A 24,235-nucleotide genomic window follows, 5' to 3' on the forward strand; every position below is an offset into this window, starting at 1 on the left:
TCAAAGTTATTATGTTTGTTAATCAGAATTTCAAAAATGACCCCCAAAAATGACCAGCTCTGAGAAAAGATGTCTCTTTTTTCCCCTTATTTGCAGATATTAGGGGGTACAAGATTTTCAAAACCCAAAATGCTCACAATTTATAACTGTTAATCATGATTGTTTTTTGTTTTTTTATACACTTTATTAACAAAAGTGACTTAATATGTTTTTAAATATGGCCATAGGTATTTTCTTGCAATAACGGTCCTACATTTTTAAGCTTGACTAAAGTTTCCAAATACTGAATGTTTCAGGTCCACTGGAAATGATGCATCACTGCTATGAACAGGTTTTGGGAAGTGTCTGTAAATGATCTGTTGTAATGTTATTACAAGCTCTCAGGATCCTTTTTGACCATATCAGGTGTATGGTGTTTCTGACAAACAAACAGGGCTGCTGTCCTGCTAAACGCTTGTGTGACTTTCAAGTCTCTGAAACCAGTTCAATAAATCTTCCGTCTCAAAGAGAGACTTTAATTTTCTGGACCCCTCTCCATATCTCTTTTCAGCTCTTGTTTTTCAGATGACACAAGCACAAAACAAATAGGGCAGGAGTACCCGAGAATGAAATATAACAAGAGAGCACTCGGAGAGCGGTGAGAAATAACTTTGTGACATACACACAGCGTGGTGCGCCAACCCTCGACTATCTGGAAGATCTGGGCTACAATTCACAAAGGCCTTCCTCACACACCTGAAGTGCTATTAAGTCTAGATTCATGGAGACGGAACGAGCCCTCCTTCAAACACACTGACAAGAGGAGCAACTTAAACATCTGTTGCTGAACATTCATTGTAACAAAAAGTGAAGAGCTGAGTGCAGTTTTCATACGAGACGTTGCATTAGATGTTAAAGTAGCTCTGTGCACATGACATGGCTGTCCATTCATGACTCAAATTAGAGTCAATATGAAATCAGATTTGGCCGTGTTCTTATTTTGAGCGATTCATTGGTCACACGCTATAAAAAAAATTAATTATTTGATGAATTACACAAAACAACAATGTATGAAAGCCCATTTCTGACATATAAGGGGAAAAAAAACCATCATACTTTCGTATTTCATAATGATAAAAAAAAGTCATAATTATGAGATACAAAGTAAAAATTACGGCATATATAGTCATTTATGTGTGGAAGCTTGTTTCCGCCACTGAATAAAATAAATAAATAAATAATTACGACAGAGAAGAGATATGGAGTCAGAATTGTGAGAAATAAAGTCGCAATCGTGAGAAATAGACACAATTGCGAGATATAAAGTCGCAATTATGAGAAATAAAGTTGCACTTGCGAGAAAAAAAAAAGACAGAATTGACGCTATACATCTCACAATTTTGACTTTTTTTCTCACAATTGAAAGTTTCATCTCGCTATTCTGACTTTATAACACATAATTGCAAATTTATGTGAGATATAAACTCGCAATTGCGAGTTATCAGGCCAACTTTTTTCCCAGAATAGTTTATATCTCGCATTTCTGACTTTGTAAAGTCGCAATTGCGACTTCTATATCTCGCAATTCTGACTTTATAACACACAATTTTTAATTTATATCTCACAATTCTGACTTTTTATCTCACAATTCTGACTTTATATCTCGCAATTGTGACTTTATATCTCGCAATTCTGACTTTATATATTGCAATTGTGACTTTATATCTCGTAATTCTGACTTTATACGCAATTGTGAATTTATATCTCGCAAAAAAAAGTCAGAATTGTGATATAAAAAGTCGCAATTACGCAATTTTTTTTATTTTTCATTCTGTGGTGGAAACAAGCTTCCATATTTATTTGATGAAAAATGGACTTAAAAAATGATGGAATAGCACTCAAAATTAGGATATACTAAATTACAATTATTCTATTTCGTTTTTATAATATTTTTTTTGTCAATTATTATGTCACATTTAATTATTTTTGTCATAATTACGACTGTGACAGTTTCGACTTTTTATGCCATAACTATGATTTTTAAGCATGATTAAACAAAGCATGATTTTTATGCTAATATGGCAAAAATGGGCTTAATGTTATTTTATACAACATGACGTACTGGTAATTATTCCTCCAGGACATCTGTTAAGTTTACCGACATTTCCTTTAAACTCAAAACACAACACAAAACAATGCGTATTTCAAAAATACTGGAAACACCAGTGAAAAATCAATACGGATATTTCCTCCATATAATCATGGTACACTGGGCCCTGCTTTTACTTCTCAATAGACAAGTTTCGCCACTTACGTTGTGCATTTTTGGACCGCCAACAAAAACCGTTTCAAACAAAGTCAACCGTTTTGAATCTCTGAGCAACACACAGTAGTGGAGTTTTGTTCCTGAACGAATACGAGTCATTGAATGAATCGGTTGAGTGAATAATTCAACTACTCACTCATATAGACGGTTGCTCCATCCTAATTCGCCTAGTTATACTATGCCCTAAAATACTGTTTTTATGAAGAAAAATACAAGATTTGTACAGATTTTTAGTGTGTTTACAGGAGTAAACTGAACAAAGGCCTCATGGGGAACTTCCTGACCGCTCAGTTCTTCGGGTGTCTGAGGTGTTCAAGCTAATGCTGACCGCCCTATGATCTGCAGCATGGGAATAAGTGAGGTTATCCCACTTGTGGACTCACTGTTCGGCAGGGTGCAACATGGAAGTGCCCTTTCTTATCAGCAACCTGCCAAAGAGAAAGCAAACACTCTCCATGATGCTCCACCTCCTCCATCATTGCCACTGCAAGGCTACAAACTCAAACCATCAGAGTGCATGTTTGTCTGTTCCAGGACGCAACATCTGCACATAAAAAGTCTCGAGGTTACCCTGGAATTGGCCCAGATGATTGAATGTGCTACACGAGGGCAGAGTTTGTGTGCCGATTGGTACAATGTACGGAAACCACGGATGACTGCATCTCGTTTTAGAGAGATCTGAAATGTGACAGGGCCTATGAAGAGGGGTTTGGAGCTGGAGGCAGATGCGATCTGGGAATATTGCCAGAGAAAACGTGTGAACCACTACAAATGTGGGTTTGTGGTACAACCGGATGCACCATGGATTGGTACCTCACCAGATGGGGTTGTTTTTACCCCTTGGAGCAGCCTCAGTTTGGCTTGTGGAAATAAAATGTCCAAACATTCCAAATTATGTAGACGCACCTGATCTCAAGGTCATCAATGGCTCATTGCAGCTCAAACCAACTCATGCCTATTATTGGCAAGTTCAGGGCCAACTATTTGTCACATGAGATGGCTTGCTTGATCATTTTTCATATTATAAATGTTCATTTTTGCCTTTGTATGCATTGTTATTGAAGGGCAGTGACACTTTCATGTTCAAATACAGTTCACTTGAAATCTATTATGTGTTTTTGCTATTACTGTATGTATATGTTCAGGTTGACCAAAGTGCTTTACAACTGTGAAACCCAGAAACAGATAATACAGAACAATACAGAGCAAGAATCACATGTGTATGTGTGTGTATATATATATACTGTATATATATATATATATATATATATATATATATATATATATATATATATATATATATATATATATATATATATATATGTAAAAATGAATATGCTTTATCTAATAAAACAAAAAGTGGCAACAGATTACAAGCAATATTATTAATTAACTTTAGCAAATTAGAATTGAGTAATAATTAATCAAATTAATTCCTTAAAAGTTAACCATTTAAAATGAGTAAAACTTTTAACAACAACCAAAACAACATAAATTTAAGTCATTTAGGTTTATTGTTTTCTCCTTCAGTGATTCTGCTTGTTAACATCAGGTGTCTTCAATGTTGGCAATATAAAATAACGAGTTCTTAATTAATCTTTGACATCTGTCTGTTAGTGAGATATTTTTGTTAAATTTTTTGGTGTAAACTTTACTCATTTTAAATGGTTAACTTTTAAGGAATAATTTGATGACTTATTACTCAATTCTAATTTGGTACATTTAATTAATAATATTGCTTGTAATCTGTTGCCACAATTCTATTGATTAGATAAAGCATATTCATTTACACAGTGTGTAGTTTCAGTAATTTCTGGGGATTATAGTTACCGTATTATAAATAGAAACACTACACAACAAAGATGAAATACACAAACTAAGGTGATTAAAATATGCAGTGCATGTGGGGGTGTATGTAATGTAAAAATTGGAAACTTTAGTTGCTTGCACAGACAACAAGAGTGCCAGAGCAAGCAAAAAACAAAACACAGCTATAACAGTGCAAAATGTGTAATTCACATGGACCAAACTGGTAATATTATTGTAGAACTTACTGATCTGTTGATAGGGCTCTCAGTGGATGTACTGGTGGAAAGGTTCTTCTGACCACCGGTGACTCTCACCATTCTGCTCGTTGCCTCTTGGATTAGATCCCAAAAGTCCATGAAATGCTCATATGATGGAAATCTGCATACAAACAGTACATAGTTTTTCTATCAGATTACATCAAAACATTTTCAAGTTGTAAACATGGAATCTAGCGTTGTTTTCTCTAGATCTGTTAATTATATTTCCTTCATTATATTTTATTCTTCTTTACTGAAACACACAGTCACAATCCACACACATCAGACACTCACCACACACGCGTATGGAATTCATATTAGCCAAACTATTAACGTTATACAGCTATTGTGAAACTTTAAAGCTAATCAAAGCTAAAAGCTAAAAGTTTTGTATTGCCTCGTCAGCGGAGATGAGGCTGACTTTATTGGAAGGGATCGATTTGTCCCAAGACATATATATTCATAAAATATATATTATTTACAGAACAAAGAAAAGAAAATACACCATGTGATGGTGTGAATTCACTGATTTCTTACCTGGTATAGTACCGAAAGTCATCAGGTGAAGTGGTAAAGTGTTGCAACCCAAATCTCTCCAAATGTGACTCGATCTGCATTGACATTGACATGTTCTCAAATTTCCTCCGGTCGACCACGATGAAAGAGCTGCCTGTGTAATCGTGGTCTTGCATCAGGGGTGTTTGAGCCAACTCAGCACAACCAGAGACAGGTGTGTTTTCATCATAGACTGTAAAAAATATGGACAACGCGTCTGTGACGTCACCCATAGACTCTCTGAAGAACGGGTTTGAAACTGATTATGGGGGGTATGGGCAGCGCCATACTGGAAAATCTTGGGGAATACAAAATACTAAAGTTTCAGAAAGGATACACAGGTGGTATGTGTTGTGTCAGATCATGGCCGAGACGTCAAATTCACTCGGCGCAGCTCGTTTATCAGCTGTCAATCAAAGTTAACCGCCCTTATTTGTCATACATTTTATATCTAAATATGATCTAAACTAACGAGTTAGAAAAAAATTCACCCCCCTCACAGTTGTCAGGCACAAGGAACATATTGAAGATTACAATAAAAGTCCATGGGACCAAACTGTAAACAAATGAATTTATGCTGTGAAAACTGATATTTTAACATGACGTCTATGGATATTTGCTCTCTTTTGGGACCGCCCTCTAGCGGATTTGAGATGTATTGCAGTTTTTCGCACTATCGGGATTTTTAATTTAAAAGAAAAAACACATTTAATTTAAAAAAATACTCCTGAGATTAAATATGTTGATACTATGTACAAACTAAACCACCTGGTTCCTAGAACTGCGGTCCTGTAACTGCAACCGCCGCTATATCATTCCAGTTCGGTAGATGGCTCTGTCACAATAAACTAGGGTCCTGAAACTGGGGTCCTAGAACTGGGGTCCTGAAACTGCAGCCTTTTAGTTTTTCGAACTTCCGGGTAGGCTTCATCTTTCAGATTAGAATGTTGGCGCTTGGTTTTCATCCACCTCAGTTACAATGTCCACGGTGGAGTCATCCTCTGGAGCGCGGTCCAAAGCCTGGATTGCTCGAGGGCGGCGCTCCCAAACTCCGGGTCGCTGGGTTTTTTTTTTTAGTGTAATTATTCCAACTGAACAAGGATGGAACTGCCTCAGGTCGAAGACAACGCTTTCCAGAAGAAGATATTATTATCTCCTCTTGCTCAAAGTGCAGACTGCGCACTCTGGAGCTGGTGGTGGGGGTGAAACCTTCCCTTCTGATTTTAACAAGCCACTGGGCGCATAAATGAAGCTAAAGGTAGACTTGTAGTCAAGACCGCCTAAACCGAGACCAAGACACTATCAAGACCAGAGGGTATCGAGACCAAGACCGACCAAGTCAAAACCCAGACCGAGACCAGAAAACAGACTTGTTGTTGAAGCTAAGCAATATCTTGTAAGATTTTGTTTTGCATTGCCCGTTTAGTCTCCAAATGAATCCATTCTGCAACTTTTAAACACATATATATTTTGCAAAAACGAAATTATATGCTTAAGTGCAGGATCCGAAAGTTGGTAGTTTTGTCGCTATTACACACACACACACACTCACACACCGTTGGCGGTGTGCTCAAAGTGATCTGTCAGTTGTGCAGTTACCCAAAATCTCCTGAATAAAGTTAAAACCCATCATTTCACTGATTTATGTTTTGCTAAATATGAATATATCAATAACTGTACATGATATGTGTTTTTTAAATCAAGTGAAAGTGCTCGTTATACGTTGATGCAGCTCGGAAGCCGTGTTTTCTTGTGTGACTCGTGCACACCACACTGTCTTCACTCGGTTCAATCCGTTGCGGTCTGAGGCCCCGTCCACACTACTCCGTTTTCGTTTAAAAACGGAGAATTAAAACGAATACGATCTCCGTCCACACTAGCGTTTTATCTGTGTATTAGAAATGATCTCCGTCCACATTAAAACGACTGAAAACGCGGATCACGTGACCATGCATTCACCAACACTGGGCATGCGCGTGCCGGTGTAAACAGTGAATGACGAATCAGGGAAGGATATGTAATGACTGATAACACCCAATCATAGAGCCGAGCGTCAGCGTTTCTGAACTCCACCGTTTTGATTCGTCCACACTAAAACGCCCTCCGGAGATTCAAAACGAAAAACGGAGCTGCAGCGTTTCTAAACTTCTCCGTTTTAGGTCTTCGTTTTTCCCGTTTTAGTCAGGACGGGAGGTGCAAACGTAGCAAAAGGTCTCCGTTTTTTTAAACGAAAACGCAGTAGTGTGGACGGGGCCTGAGACAGCGAGACCTAGACAAGACCAAGACCAAAGACCGTACACGTAAAAATGCCGGTCTCGAGACATACATCACTAGCTCAAGGTCGTGTTGAATCTCCCCCCGGCGGTACAAAGTGGCACGCAGCAATGGTGGTTATTACCACCGACTGCCCTTTGAAAAGTGAATCGGGTTTTTTTATGTTTTAGGTCCATTGCGAACAATTAAACTAACTTAACGCCGGTCTACTGATGTAAACAAGATGGCAACCGGAAACAAAGTACCCAATTACCCCCCTTAAGCCGGAAGTTAGCATTTTTCTCGTGCACAGAGCGAGAATCGTTAGCTAAGACCCGTCCTCCTTATTACTTCACTCTAAAAATGCTGGGTTGTTTCAACCCAAATTTGGGTCAAGTATGGACAAACCCAAATGTTGGGTTAAAAAATGCACAGTTGAAAGTGAAAGTTGAAGTTTGGTTCAAATTTGAAATGACATTTTTAATCCAATATTTGGGTTTGTCCATATTGTACCCAATTTTGGGTTCAAACAACCCAGCATTGTTTAGAGTGTTTTGCTATGTCCGACAAACCATGGCGCTCTCAGTATAAAACTTTATCTTTATTGAGTTTATTTATTGGCTGGTTTGTGCATTTTATTTATCACGCTTCAGAAAAGTTACATCATTTCTGGTAAAGGAGGATAGTAAGCATCGGATTGAGACAGGCGTTATAATGACTCTCTGATCAGTGCCCTGAACACTGAACTAAAGGGAACTGATTGAGACACAGTGAAATATACATCAAGGAGCAAAGAGGACACGGACGATGCGCCAACAGACAACACTCAATCACAATGTGGCTGGAACCACATTTTAATTTTTTCAATCAAATATTGGAATAAAGTTTGAAAGCTGATCTCCACGAGTAATTCAGGGGAGTGTTTGACCGTCAATCGAGAGAACGCTGCAGATTTGTGTCCTCGGGCCATCGAGGGTGAGAGTGCATCCTGGGAGTTTTCCAGGAGTGGTACAGTGTGATTAATATGGGTGTCACCCGGGAGCTCCTTCCCATCTGAATAACCTCTGGGTTTAATGCGCGCACCCGTCGCCCGCGGCTGGGGCTTTAATGACATTATTAACCCTTTCCACCTGCATCACACATTCTTACTTACTCCTCCAGACACAAGCTTGATATATGACACAATGTGCTTCTGATACAAACCATAATATCACAATAGGAGAAGGCAATGCCTCTCGGCTGGTGAGTTACGGAGCCCTTAAAGGGATATAGTGATTGAAAAAGTGAGGAAAACATATTTTTCAATGAATAATTCTTTTATATTATAATGAAATGATATAACCTTCAATGCTTTTATGTTCTCTTGCAAATGTTTGCGTCCATCCGAAAACTCTAAAACCTATTGATTTCTCATGCTGACAGATGCAAGTCTATGAGGATGAAAGCTGCTCTGTGGTATATGATGCAGTCCACTTTATGTGCGATATATGATTTCAAACATTTACTGGTCAAACCAATAAAAATGTTACTTTAGCATCAATATAAACTTTTTAAAAACATCATAGAATCCCAGATGTCAAAAGTTAAGAGCCAGAATCTAATCATGTTAGTTCATCCATAACTTTTACTATGCAAACTGTATTTTCCCCTTGTTTGACCGATTAATGGCTTCACGCTCATTTCATTATTTTTACGACGAGAAGACTTAAGAAGACTGTGTGATCCTGAGGAAGAGAAAATTGCATTTCCTTTGCAAGAAAATTGGCTGTAAAGACCTCCGACATGAATTCTCAGCTGAGCTTTTGCACTTTGCCTGAGAGGAAACAATAAAAAGGGATTTTATCAGATTTTTATGTATTTGTGCGCATCTTTGAGTTTTAATAAATGGCAATACATAAACACCTGAAATTTCATCCAACTTTTTTTCTCTTGGTTCTATGAGGCTTCAGTGATAAATGGAAACAGACAGAAATGAAAAATGAGCATATGGTAACTCCCGTTTCCAACTCACAAACCAAACACCACCAGCACAGACAATACAAATTACTTGGAAAAATGTTTTTTTTTTTTTTTTTTTTTTAATTTAACAGTGACAATGGACAGTAAGAAACTGTCCCAGAATTAGCTACAGAGCTAAATTTCATCTTTCAAATGAGTTGGTAAAACAAATGATAAAATTTTAAATTGTTACGCTGATCACAAGGTTTTAAAGCACATGTCGGGGGCCGAAACTAATTTTGATCTATTTTTAGAAATGCATTGATCTTTCATGCAGAATCTGACCCAAGTGTTGAGCCCAGCGCTGATACTCCTCCACTTACAAATATGTCAAAAAACCTCCACAGAAGCTCAATACAAGTGTTGCTCTGACCCCTGACTTATTCCCACATCAAAGATTGCTTTTTCTTTTCTTTTAATTTCGCTTGATTGATCCTGTCCATTTCCATGGTGTTTTCCAGCCTCTGGTGTGAGTATCGATCCGTCCAGAACATCCTGGAATTTCTCTAAATCGAGTCGTTCTTTCTCGGAGAAACAGGAATATCAGGTTCAATTTCACATTCTCCAAATTGGTAAAAAGGCTTAACCTTCACATCACATCGCTGAGAGAGGAACTGCTTTGAGTGCTTTTTCACGGATCTAGTGGGATTTCTCTTGGAAACACATCATAGTACAACCAATTTCATTTGTACAAATTTTGTATTAAAGAAATGAAAACATCTATTCAGCAAGGACACAACATTTTCAACACTGATAATGATCAGAAATGTTTCTTGAGAAGAAAATCCTCATGTGATTTCTGAAGGATCATGTGACACTGAAGACTGGAGTAATAATGCAAAAAATTCAGCTTTGATCACAGAAATAAATTACACGTTACTATATAATCACATAGAAAACAAATTTTAAATTTTATTAATTAGTACGCGATTAATCGCATCTAACATAAGTTTTTTCATATATAAATGTATACACGCACACACACATTTATACACACAAACATATATATATATTTATATATGTGTGTGTGTGTGTGTGTGTGTGTGTCTGCACACCGTTATATGTATATACACAAACACATTTTATACATAGAATTTTTTTTGCTAGATGCGATTAATCGATTTGACAATACTAGCAATAATATTTCAATATTATTGTACTTCTTTTCTTTTCTTGATTTCCGAAGGATCATTTGACACTGAAGACTGGAGTAATTATGCTGAAAATTCAGCTTTGATCACAAGAATAAATTACACTTTACTATATAATCCTACGCTATCTCACGACCAATTCGTACGAATTCGTACGAGTGATTCAAAAGTGGCTAATTCGTACGATTTGTCTAAACCCACGTGACGGTTATGTTTAGGGGCGGGGTCAGGGGTAGGTCATTCATACGAATTCATACGAATTGGCTAATTTGTAAAATATGTACGATTTAGCAAAATCGTACTAATTCGTCCAAAGTGAGGTCGTACGAATTGTTACGAATTAGCCACCTCGTAAAATTCGTACGAATATTCCCGTGAGATCAGGTTGTATAATCACATAGAAAACTAATAATCAGTACTGTCAAACGATTAATCGCGATTAATAGCATCTACCATAAAAGTTTTTGTGTATATATAAATGTATACACGCACAGACACATTCATACACACAAACGTATATATATATATATATATACAAAATTATTTGTTAGATGCGATTAACCAATTTGACAATACTAGCAATAATATTTCAACATTAGTGTACTTCTTTTCATTTCTTGATTTCTGAAGGATCATGTGACACTGAAGACTGGAGTAATGATGCTGAAAATTCAGCTTTCATCAAAGGAATAAATTACACTTTACTATATAATCTTATAGAAAATAAGATTTAAATTGTAATAATTAGTACTCTCAAATCGATTAATCGCGATTAATCACACCTAACATAAAGGTTTGTGTATATATAAATGTATACAATAAACGCACACACACATTTATACACACAAACATATATATATATATATATATATATATATATATGTGTGTGTGTGTACATGTATATATACACACATATTATATTTACAATTTTTTTTTTTAATTTTTGACCACTATAAATTCACGAATAATTTTTTAATCGATTTGACAACACTAGCAATAATATTTCAATATTAGTGTACTTCTTTTCTGTATTCATAAGACTTCTTCAAAAACATACCGACCCCAAAGTTTTGAACGGTAGTGTATTTTACAAAACATTTTTTTAATTGTTCTCTAAAACTAGTATTTAAAAGAATGATATCCTATCTCGCATAAATCAAATGCATAAACGCATAAGCAGCGGCCCCGCTGGACCGCCTCACGCTTTGCAAAGAGTGTCCCATTCATTCAGGATCCGAGCGCTGCACATCAAAAATTCATTACTGGATTCTAATTGAGCTTGCTTCCCAAAGGAAGATCCCTGTATTCTTTAGTCTCTCCTCCGAAACAAGAGCACGACACATGGAGCGCACCATACGACTCATTAAGATGCAGAGGAGTCTCGCCTGATCCAACAAATGCCATCCTGGTTGGGGTCAGTTTTTCCAATCTGTCTCAGTATACATATGAGGCAGGGCCGGGATAATGGGGATGTATTGTTCGTGTTGGATCCAAAAGGGCGATCTGAAGATGAATAATATTCAGTAATCTAAAAACAAACATGACATCTAACAAACAAAAGAACGGATGAAAGGGAAGACTGGAAACATTCTTGGTTATTTTATATATATGTATATATATGAAGAGTTCAGATGCAAAAGCCTCTAAGTGCCATTTGAAATTTTCTTCTAGAATGATCATTTTTATCAAGCTTGTATATTTAAGTTCAGTGATTTCACTTAAATGGCAATGATAATTACCTATTAATTGTTATTTAAGTGAAATTACTGAACTTAAATATACAAGTTTGATAAAAATCATCATTAAAGAAGAAAATTTCAAATGGCATTTAGAGGCTTTTGCATCTGAACTCTTCATACATACTAAATAGTTGAGTAAAAAGTGTACTATATGTATAAAACAGAAGTGTTTCCTATACCTTTCAAAGGTTTGGGGACGGTAAGATTTTTAATGTTTTAGAAAGAAGTTCTGCTCATCCAGGCTGCATTTATTTGATCATAAATACAGTAAAAACAGAAAAAAAATTGAAATATTATTACAATTCAAACAAACTCTTTTTTATTTGAATATGTTTTAAAATGTAATTTATTCCTGTGATCAAAGCTGTGTTTTCAGCATCATTACTCCAGTCTTCAGTGTCACATGATCCTTCAGAAATCACTCTAATATGAGGATCTGATGATCAAGATACATTTATGATTATTATCAATGCTGAAAACAGTTGTGCTGCTTCATATTTGTGTGGAAACAGTGATTTTCTTAAAAAGAGGTTTACTGAATGGTAGTGTTTTAATAATCTAATTTCAAAGATCCTAATTTAGATAATGATGACAAATAGTCTGTAACTGTATTTCCACTGAGGCTCTCTTTCATGCTAAATCAGTTTATTATGTGTACAGCTGTCACACACATGTTACTATAGTCATAATTTCAGTCTGATGAAGTAGGAGTGACTCCTTTTTTCTGTACCAAACCACATCTTACAGGATATTAATTGAAAAATAATTCCAGTTTCATTTTCTTGCTAATTTCTGGGCATACAGACTACCTCCTATCTTTCTTAAGAAAAAAAACACTAATCTAGAGAGAAATAAGAGCTCTTGTTCTAGCAGAAAAGGTCTGTTTGACATTTGTGTTAAATCCGGCTGTTTGTACAATTATAAAGCTGGAGTCGGCCTGTGGTGCGGGTTATTATGACCCAAAAACTCGTTTTAAGGTCAAATCTTGCCAATGTTAAAGGGTTGGTTGCCCCCAAATGAATATTATGTCATTATTTACTCAGCCTCTTGTCATTTCAAACCTGTATTCTGTTTTTTACCTTCCAGTTTCCACACAGTTTCAGTTTATAGTGACCATGTCTGTGAAGCTTCAAAAATGTACTATGAAACCAATGTAAAGTATAAAAAAGTAGCAATATAGAATACAAAAGTTTTCATTTTAAAAGGATGCTTCACTCCAAAAAGAAAATTCTGTTCTCATTTACTCACCTTTGTTCAAAAACAGTGTGATTGGTGACGATTGAAAATCTCTTGATTTAATGTTTTTCTTAGTACTATTATTACTTTTTATTGAAGGGGTAGTTTTGCTGATAATTTACTCACCCCCATGTCATCCAAGATGCCCACGTCATTCTTTCTTCAGTCGAAAAGAAATTAAGGTTTTTGATGAAAACATTCCCGGATTTTCTCCATATAATGGACTTCAATGGGGTCCAAACGGTTCAAGGTCCAAATGAGAGTTTCAGTGCAAACTGTTCAAAGGGCTTTAAACGACACCAGACGATGAATAAGGGTCTTATCAAGCGAAACTAGGACCCTTCGAGTCATGACTCGAAAAAAGATTTGTTCATTTTGATGAACACATTTTGATGTTCATCACAGATCAGAGCAAGGCGAGCATTTGAGCTTATAACTTAAACTTTTTTTGTTTATTTTTGAAATGAGTGATCGTTTCGCTAGATAAGACCCTTATTCATCGTCTGGTGTCGTTTAAAGCCCTTTTGAAGCTGCACTGAAACTCTCAGCCCTCTCTCCCACATCTTCAAAACATTATAATTCACAAAAATGCAATGATTACAAATGATAATGTATATATACAACAAGTAATAAAACCGATATATAACACTTCTGATTATGAATATTAATAAATAGTAATAATAGTACTAAAAACAACATTAAATTAAGAGATTTTTAAATCTTCAACTGGTAACACTACTTGAAGGGGTGTGCATAAGACTGACATGACACAACATGTTTTATGCATGTTCATGACAACTGTCATTAAGTGTCATTTTAATGCAAATATGACATTGAGATGACATTACTGGACAACACAACCTGTCATAAACATGACATAACAGATTAATAATGAAACTTGAGAAACCAGCTAGCTTTATGGGTTAACATTACATTAAACTGTCAGGTGAGGCCATTATAACTTTTTAATGACAAATTCAATATGTACCACTGTAGTTGAGGTCAGTTATAATCAGTGTTGGGTAAGTTACTCTAAAAAAGTAATTAATTACTAGTTACTAATTACCTCTTCAACAGTGTAATTAGATTACTGTACTAATTACTCTCTCTAAAACGTATTTAACTACTTTTAATTACTAATTACTTTCAAAATCCCATATCAATCTCAACCAGCTGAATAACACAAGGATAGACATGAATCTGTTTTAATTCTTTCAAATAAACACTATAAAATCGCATGAATTATCCTTAAACTGACCAAGGTGGAGAAGGTTACATTATAAAAACATACTTTTTAACATCAGACAATATATTTTGATGTTAAACCCACTATTGTTTTATGTCTGATCTCATGACGTTTCACACTTTTTTCATACATATTCATACGAATTTGTACGAGTGCGGTCGTACGATTTAGACACCTCATACGCATCGCTGTGAGATCGGATTGATCTATACACAGTATTTACCTCAATTACATCAGAAGTAACTGTAATTAAATTACAGATAAATGAAGAGTAATCCCTTACTTTACATTTTCAAGGGAAAAGTAATTAAATTCCAGTAACTAATTACTTAGTAATTAGTTACACCCAACACTGGTTATAATGGTATTATGTCAACTAATGTCAAAGCCAACCACATGACAGTGTAAGTTTCTTAAGTTTCATAATTAATCTACTATGTCATGTAAATGACATATTTATGACAGTTGATATTGTCTTGGTAATGTCAAGATGTCATAACAAAGACATCTTAAACAATGTTATATTTGCATTCAAAATGTCACAATTGAGCGAATGACACTTAATGACATTTGCCATAAACATGCATAAACCCTCCTTCATATTCTTGACGTGTGTCATGTCATGATTATGAAGGTGCCATGCCTTTCAAGTTAAAGTGTTTCCGTATGACGTGTTTTCTGCAGAACACAAAAAAATTAGGTTGCAACATTTTTCACAATATCCTTTTTATGTTTTGAAAAATCAAACAGATTCGAATGACAGGAGTAAATTATGGCAGAACCATGTCTGACTTATTCTTGGCTGAACTACGCAAAGATTGTTTTCAACACAGCTGCATAAATATGTGCAGTTGAGCAGCTTAAAACAAGTTTCCGCGTGTTATTTGTAACCAAAGAGAGATGCGACTACATGTGAATCTCATCACCATGAAAGTTCAGAATCGGCCCTGCACCCCGAGCTCTTTCTCGGCTGCCTGCTCAATGTGTGTGTGGATAATGCGCACTTCTTCCTGGGACAGGGTCCTCTCCATGTGGCGATACTCCACGCGGTAACAGTGGCTCATTCGCTTCGTCCTAGGAGGGTAAAAAAAGAGATAGTGGTCATCTTTTTCATACAACAACAGATCACTGACCATGAATGACCAAATTCGATCAAAAACGTGATATTTGAATTCATCTGAAGTCGTACAACAGTTCAAAAGACAGAAAGGCAAGCCGTTATTGACTGTCATCATTATCTTCCACTTCAGTGAGCGGTTCAACACTAAAGCTAATGAGTTATGAACATAAAAAACCGGATCAGTCGGATTCATAAACCAATTATTCAAATCAGTTTTGTGAACTGTCTCAACCAATTCATTTAAAAGATCAGACTCAAAACAACGCATTAATCTGGACGCAGCAGTTCTGGAGTTTATAGCTCAAAGAAGAGGGAGAAATGACCTCAGGTTCAGTGTGTTTCTCATGTCAGTTGCAGACCAGGCTCGTCTTGTTTTCATGTCACTTTTTTAGAAGGATGTCCAGTTGCACTAAAAGGGTGGCGTTCAGTTTTAGTGGAAACAGATTAATGTGAATCTGCAAATGTTTTATCACCTTGTTTTTTTTGAACATCAAGGCACTTCGGAAATTAAATGTCCGGTTGTTCAGAAAACAATGTACAACCTACACAAAACCTGACCGATAGTGTTAACAAAAGCAACGGTGAGATAAAAACACATTTGACGAAGAAATAAAGCCATTTTACAAGTCTTTGAGCTCTTTTATCGTGACTCAAGCTCTCCATATCGCACATGTACCAGGTTTACCAGGTCAGAAAAGCTTTGGTTATGTGACGAAAAGGTCAAATTATTAGTTTATAAATCACGCACTATGATAAAAGTGTTTTCAGCTCACTACCCAAATCCTGGGTTGAATCTTTTGGGTTATTTTTTCAGGGTTTGAGTAGTTTTTGTGTTACCCAGATCTTGGGTCAGATATAATGCAAATGAAACGCAACTAACGCAAATGAAGAAAGCTAGTATGCATCGGCCACGAAGTGTTGGTGAAATAACACATTAGTGGACCGGAGGGAATAATATGGATTTTTTTCCTGAAAATGTTTTGCACAAAATAAATTCAAGCACTTTCAAGGCCATTTAATTTCAACAGTGGTGGAGGAAGTACTGAATCAGTACTTAAGTGAAAGTACAAATACCAGATAAATATTTACTTTAGTAAAAGTAGAAGTAACACAATGACAACCATACTTAAGTAAAAAGTAAAAAGTACCTGATTTTAAATGTACTTTAAGTATTAAAAGTAATACTTGCATAACAATTTATTCTCTTAATGACTATTTTCTAATGATTAATAAAACATTTAATTCTAACTCATTCAACCTAATACTCCTATAATGATGGAAAAAAAATTGTTGTCACCATTTCTGAAACAAGCTTGCAATTAGGCAATATAAACCATGCTTATCCTTACTATATGTTAATAACTCTGTTTGGCAATAAACGCGATTAATTTATGGTGTAATTCTGAACCTCTTACCATAATCCTAACCAAACGTATATTACACACGGTGTGTTTCCTATAAATGTAAAAACAAATTTTCGGGTATAAATTGCACGATAAACACACTGCGTGTGAGATGCATTTAGTTGATGTATCTATGGCAACCAAACGTCACTGGTGAGACAAACGTGCAACGGACGGATGGTCAGATTACGTTTTGGCAGGGAAAAACTGATCAGAAAATGTAACAGAAGTTGTAGAAATGTAGTGGAGTAGAAAGTATAATAATTGCTGCAAAATGTAATGAAGTAAAAGTAAAAACTATGCACTATTTATTCTACTTAAGTAAAGTAAAGATACTTGAAAAATGTACTTAAGTAAAGTAACAAAGTATTTGTACTTCGTTACATTCCACCACTGATTTTCAAAAACTTTCCAGGGCCTTGAATTTTTTTTTTCAGATACACAAACTTTCAAGGATTTCAAGGACCTGTGGGAAATACAGGTTTGTGTACATTTTATTTAATCTATAAATTTGATATTGTGCTGTATGTATATTGTTTATATTCCGGCATGGGATCCAGCGCCGTTACAGCGGGACAACAGAAACTTGATTCAACTTAAGACTCGACTCGATTACACTTGAATCACTTCTGAATAGTTTTTACTTCTCATGTTTGATAAACGAGCTTAAATGTACACAATATGTATTAAAAATGATATAAAGTATTCGCCATTCGCCAGTACACTGTAAAAAATATTTTCAAGATTTGTTATCACAACATATTTTCTTTTGTCAAATCAACTTTATAATAATTTATTTAGTTGAGATAACTTATTAACTAATCTACTTCATTGTATTAACTCACTTTTTCCAGTTCAATGAACTTAAATTTTTAAGGCAACCAGGTTACTTACTTTTTTAAGTTAAACCATCAATATTTTTTTTACAGTGTATTCGCCAGTCGCCATCCATTGCTTACACGCACAGCTTTTGTTTTAATCTAACTGAATTTATCGCGATTGGTGAATCTGAATGAACGCTAAACAAATGATCGGTTGATGTGCGTTTTAACATTGCTAAGAAAATTTCCGCTCCTCTGTGAGAGATACGAGACCGGTGCGTCTCACAGGTGTCGCTCATCGGTAATCATGCCGGTCACCCGCGGCCCTCACTTGTCCCGCTCGCCACAGTAAACATGATGAATGGCGACGGTAGAACGCAAAAGCCGAATCCCGGACATTTTGGGCGATCTCGAAACACATTTTCGGCAGACTCATCACGGAGACTCACTAGTAGCCTAGACTTGTTGTTTAACTACTGCGCTCTGTCACCGGTAGGCGTGGCCTCCAGGGGCAGCGAAGCAAGTGCATTCTGGGAGTTGTTGTCTTTCATCCACATAAGCCACAAATACATTTTCTGGCTTTTCTCAGTCTAGAAAGCTCCAAATTCAAAAATACATAAATCTTCTACATAAATGACCCATAGGTGGCCAGAGGTGAAGTATCCCTTCAAAAAAAGTTTAGAAGATTTAAGTTAAACCATAAACCTTAATTAATGTATGAAGTAAAAAAAAGAAGCTAGTATAGAAACAACAAATCGATTATGCTGGGCTAAATAACCCAATTTGCTGTGTAAAATTCGGTGAAACCCAAATTGGGATGTTTTTAACCCAGTGTTTATTAGAGTGTAGTACAGTGCAAGGAACCACACACTATAAAGAAGTCTTTATTCATCAAAAATCTGGAAAAACATACCTCAACCTACATTTTTGCACAATTCACATTCGTTTTGCAAAAATGTAGGTTCAGGCAAGTTTATTGCTATGAGCCTGGGTTGGTAAGTTATCTCATGGCTTCAGAAGTCTTTAGCCTCTTTTCCACCATCAGGCTAAACCGTTCTCGTTGCTTAACCGTTCCATTAGAGGCCGATCTGACCAGCCGGTACGGATACGGTACGGATGCGGTTTCACTTTCCACCGTGGCGCTGATAATGGAGCTCTTTGCAAAGAAATACAAATGAGTCATTCGTTGCCTTGGTATGCAAACAGTTCCAGACTGTAAATAACAACTGCTTTATGGAGGATGATCATACTTGTATTATTAACTTGCGTTAGTATTAACATTTATGTTTTTTTTTAGGGATTTACAGCTGTCGTTGGATGGAAAAAGAGCTGTGTAAAGATTCTTCAAAATATCTTTATTTGTGTGAAGTCATTGGGGTCTGGAATGACACATCTTGAGTAAATGATGACAGAATGCTCATTTTTGGCTGAACTATGCCATTAATCTTAGTTTAGTTGTTGTAGTGCAGCTATTTCTGCACAAATAACTTATACAACAGTGTATGTAAGGTCAAGCTGATACATAGATCAAACTCGTTCAGGGAGCTGCCAGTCAACAAACCCTCTCTCTCTCACACACACACACCGTATGAGTCTCAGGGGAGAAGCTGGATTAACAAAGAACAAGAAACTACAAAGTTTTCACTTACACAGCCCTCTCCAGGGAGAACACCAAAGTCAAGCATGATTCCTTTTTTATTGTGCATGCCGTATGTAAGCAAGACTGCAGAAAACTGAGAAAAAAAGCCAAGGGTTTGGACTCTTTATAAGGCAACGAAGTGAAACAAAATGGCTGACAGGCAACAGCAGTGAAGCAGCGGGCGGGATTCCAGTGCAACTCGACGGGGAGTTGTGAAGCTACATCGGGTTCAGTTTGCCGATACTGGTTTGTAGTCAGTGGGCCTGGTGTCCATAGGGATGTAAACTCACATCATAAAGCATCAGAGAAGCACCCTAAGAGTCAAACAGCTCCACGACGATGCTCAGTGTTTTTGACTAAAGCTTTTTGTTGTTGCAAGTCTACGCTTCCAACAGATGCAGATTCACATCCGAGATTGAAATGATCGATGAAACGAAACAAACGATCGGCATACATTGTGTCTGTGAATATGCAATCACTTTCGAATTTTTGCTTTGACTCTGGAAAGTTCATCATTAATGTATTAACAGCATCTAAACAGTTTTAAAGATGAACAAAGATTGAATTCACAGATATTATATAAGGAGTAGTTCACTCTTAAAAAAACTTTTGCTGATAATTTACTCACCCCCATGTCATCTAAGATGTCCATTTCATTCTTTCTTCAGTCGAATGAATTTTTCTCCATATAATGGACTTCAATGGGAACCAAACGGTTCAAGGTCCAAAAGACACTTTCAGTGCAAACTGTTCAAAGGGCTTTAAACGATTCAAAATGAACAAATCTTTTCCCGAGTCAATTCGTTCGATTCATTTGTTGAATGAACCAAATGACTCAAAAAAGATTTGAACAGCAGTTTGAACAGGAGAGTCACGAACGCGCATCACAGAACCATTTAAGCTATTAAAACTTAAACTTTATTTTTTTTATTAAATGAGCGATCGTTCCGCTTGATAAGACCCTTATTCATCGTTTGGAATCGTTTAAAGCCCCTTGAACAGTTTGCACTGAAACTGTCTTTTGGTCCTTGAACCGTTTGGTTCCCATTGAAGTAAATTAAATGGAGAAAATGCTGGAATGTTTTCATCAAAAACCTTAATTTCTTTTCGACTGAAGAAAGAAAGACATGGACATCTTGGATGACATGGGGGTGAGTAAATTATCAGCAAAAGGTTTTTTGTGAATTACTCCTTTAATTAAAAATATAATATTTAATGCATTTACCTTATTTGAAAATATAAAGCATGGTAACACTTTATTTCAATGGTCAACTTTGCACATTCAACTTACAATAGGTAACTTTACAAGCCAACTAACTCTTATTAGAGTATTAGTAGACTGTAGCTTTGGTTCAGGTGAGTAGGATAAGAAGAATATCTGCTGGGGAGCATCAGAATAAAGTGTTAGCAGATATTAATCAGTCGACTAATTCTCTAATGCTAGTTGACATGTAGTTGCAAAGTTATTTACAGTTGGTAAAATGTCAGAAATGCATGGACTATCATTTCTGTGTGATTTCTGGTGCCTTACTCAGCGAATTATGAATAAATTCATCACTTTACCTAGCTTAAAGTGTGAAAATGAATTAAAATCATCATTTAATCATTACTTAATCAATTAATGAATACAAAATCTATTCAAATGTCTACATACAACATGACATCATGACTTTTGTGTAAACATACACACCAATTTCAAATCAAGTGGCGTGTTATCTATACGTATTTTGAGCTATCCGCTTGTATATGCGTGTGTGCGTGTATGTTAAATGTCCGCCTGTATGTCTACGCCGTTAAATGTCTGAGTAAAACGGAGCAAAATGTAGATCTACATCTGTGGAGCGATATTTTTTTTCTAGGATGGTAGGGGAAGACTCATAAATGGTATTAACTCCAGTGACGGGGTTATAGGTCATATATTTATGACAGGTCATATATTTATATACTGTATGTATATACAGTAATGTAACGTTAAGTCAACAGCGTTCATAAACTCGCTGAAAAGCGATTATGCGTGTTGATAGCACGCCAAAAATGGAAAAACGAATTGGCGTGTCATACGTACGCCATTTCATAAGATCAGTCTACTGTAATTGGAAATTCTCTTCATTGTACATTATCTGCCCAATATGTTTGTTTTTTTTCCTGTAAAAAATGATCCTGTAAAAAAAAACGGTAAACTACTGGCAGCTTTTGTTGCCAGCATCATACCGCAACTATACGGTGTGTTACTGTTTTTGTGTTAAAGCATATAGCCGTTCAATTAAAGTTTTGTACTGTAGCTGATAATACGGTTAATTATTGTTAGAGAGTTTCCATGAAGAACCTTTAACATCCATGGAATCTTTCCATTCCACAAAAGGTTCTTTATGTGGAGAAAAGGCGTCTTTAGATTATTGAAATGTTCTTCACGCTGAGGAAAAAGTCTTTGGGGAGCCAAACACAAGACCTTTTGTAACCTTTATTTTTAATAGTGCAAAAGGTTAAAGCGTAAATGCAAGGTTCTCCCCGCAACTCTCTCAATCTTCACTGTGAAGAAGCTAAAAATAACCTCCAGATGAGTGTGATCCCTGGGGAAGCTAATCCGTAACTGATTGACACATAAGGAATGATCATACCTGGCGATGTGTGAGGAGAGATAATTAATCAAACCACAGTTAGTGAGAACAAAGACTGAGGTAAAGGGAAAGCAATTAACGTAAACCCCAGAAAAACGCTGATATAAATAGACCACTGTATAAGAAGACAGCTATGAATATGTCTGTGAAACGTGACGGTTTTCTACCCACACATGCTGTGGAAAGCGCTTCTGTGAACTCGTGGAGCCGTCGGCTGGCGCGCAGACGCCGTCTAACAGCCAGAGATCTACTGAGAGAGATCCACAAATGCAGAGCCAGACACTTTTCAGGCTATCACCGGCTGCCGCTGGGACGTGTACGCTTTCACGCATATCCCAAGCAGCCAAAGCAGATAATTGGATGAAGTCATTTTCATCCAAAACTAAAGTTTTACACTTTAAAAAACAAAAAAAAATCATTCCCTTTTTATCTCTTAAAAGGAAAAATGCTAATCTGGGAAGCAACTTCAAGCTAGGAGTTTAACTGGAGAATAAAAAAATTAGTTATTGTTAACTAAAACTTTTAATATTCATATAGTACTGTATGTAAGACGTAATGTACATCCAGCCGGTTGTTATTGCAGAATAAACCCCATCAGGGTGGACAGTCTTGCATCAGTCTGAAGGGCTTTATTACATTGTAAATGGATAGCCTACATTATCCCGCTTAATACACAGCTACTCGCCACATAAGTAAATAATAATTGGAAACGAAATATTGAATTGAACAGAGTCGAAATATTTTATTAGGTCTTACGTGGAGACAGCAGTTGCTAGCGCAGCAAGATCAAACTAGGGATACGGTATGCAGTCATTCCACTTAATACACAGCATTTAATCACATAAATAATTATGGGGATAAGCGTTAAACCATTACAGTGTACAAAACAATAGTCGCAAAATGGCAGCAGCTGTGTTTGTATCAATCAAGAGAGAGCGAGTTCACAATAACGGACGGCATAATTAAGAAACTGTACACGAAGTATTGATTTGACTTTTGAGTTTTAATATTTTATTAGCTCACCAAACGCAAAACTTCCACAAAGAAAAATCGTTCCGAAAGCGTTTCAAGACTTCAGAAACCCGGATGGGCATGTGTTATCTGCTTTTAGCGATTGTTATCTGGGAATAACATACCGCTGGATAGTGCGATTGACCAATCGGAATTAAAATATATACGTAGTAGTGGTCAAAAAGTGATGTTTGGCATAGGAAGATTGATATATCCACCCTTTATTCATTTCACATATTGTGTGGTTGTGCTTGGAGTCAATTGTTCTATTTGTGATAATAACGCAATAAGTAGTTTGACATTTTGTTAGCTAAATATTTTAAAACAAGTTATTTTTTTTCCTTACCTCATGTTTTAAAAAGGGTCGTGTTTAAAAAGGGGCAATCCCGGGTCGTGTTTGCGTTCACACAGAAGGCGTTTTCCCGGCAATTTCCCGGGATCAGCGCGCTGTGTGAAAGGGGCTTAATAATGACTGTACCTAACGTTAGTTGTTCGTGGTGAAAACACTGTGGTGTAGACAGCTTGATATCGGGATATTCACTACCAAGAGCCTTTAACCTCTTAACTGTCACCCCCCCCCCCCTTTTTCGAACTTAAATGGCTGTAATTCAAGAATGCTTTGGAATATAGACATATGATTGGTCTTGTTTTAAAGAAGACATTTGGCAGATTTTTGTAGAAGTGAAATAAATTAACAAAAGTGAAACAGAAAAAAAGTTATAGAAGTTTGAGTTTATGGAAATGTACAATGTAAAAATATTAAGTATTCATAATTTACATAATATATATATATATTAAATATATATACTCTAAAACGGCAGAAAGATCAAAGCCAAAAATCTGAACAAGTTGTGTTTCAAATTTTAGGTTGATATCTCAAAAAATGAGCTTTCAGTGAGATTTTGTTTGAGCGCAGTACCAAACTTTTTCACTAGGGCACAATCAGACTCCATTACTGCCCATATAAGGGCGTCTGCATTTCCATTCGTGTTTTGAGTGATATGAACCATTATTTTCACAATTTTCATACAATTTCTGAAGTAGAGATCCTATTCAGAAGTAGTATGGGAAGTT

General features: G+C 36.2%; 1 protein-coding gene and 1 pseudogene across 2 annotated transcripts in view; one reads left to right on the forward strand and one right to left on the reverse strand.

The window, feature by feature from the left end:
• The first annotated feature begins 2,458 nt into the window (after positions 1–2,458).
• LOC148969504 (uncharacterized) lies at positions 2,459–3,300 on the forward strand (annotated as a pseudogene).
• A 10,081-nt stretch (positions 3,301–13,381) lies between these two features.
• fars2 (phenylalanyl-tRNA synthetase 2, mitochondrial) overlaps positions 13,382–24,235 on the reverse strand; it is a 181,251-nt gene continuing 170,397 nt past the window's right edge. For both annotated transcript variants that reach the window (XM_039690544.2, XM_089125540.1), the window contains exon 7: positions 13,382–15,623. In XM_039690544.2, the coding sequence (XP_039546478.1) occupies positions 15,485–15,623 (139 nt within the window). In that variant the 3' untranslated portion in view covers positions 13,382–15,484. The remainder of the gene's footprint in view (positions 15,624–24,235) is intronic.

The sequence above is a fragment of the Pimephales promelas genome, chromosome 22, assembly GCF_988280905.1.
Source record: "Pimephales promelas chromosome 22, fPimPro1.hap1.1, whole genome shotgun sequence".
In the NCBI taxonomy this organism is placed as follows: Eukaryota; Metazoa; Chordata; class Actinopteri; order Cypriniformes; family Leuciscidae; genus Pimephales; species Pimephales promelas.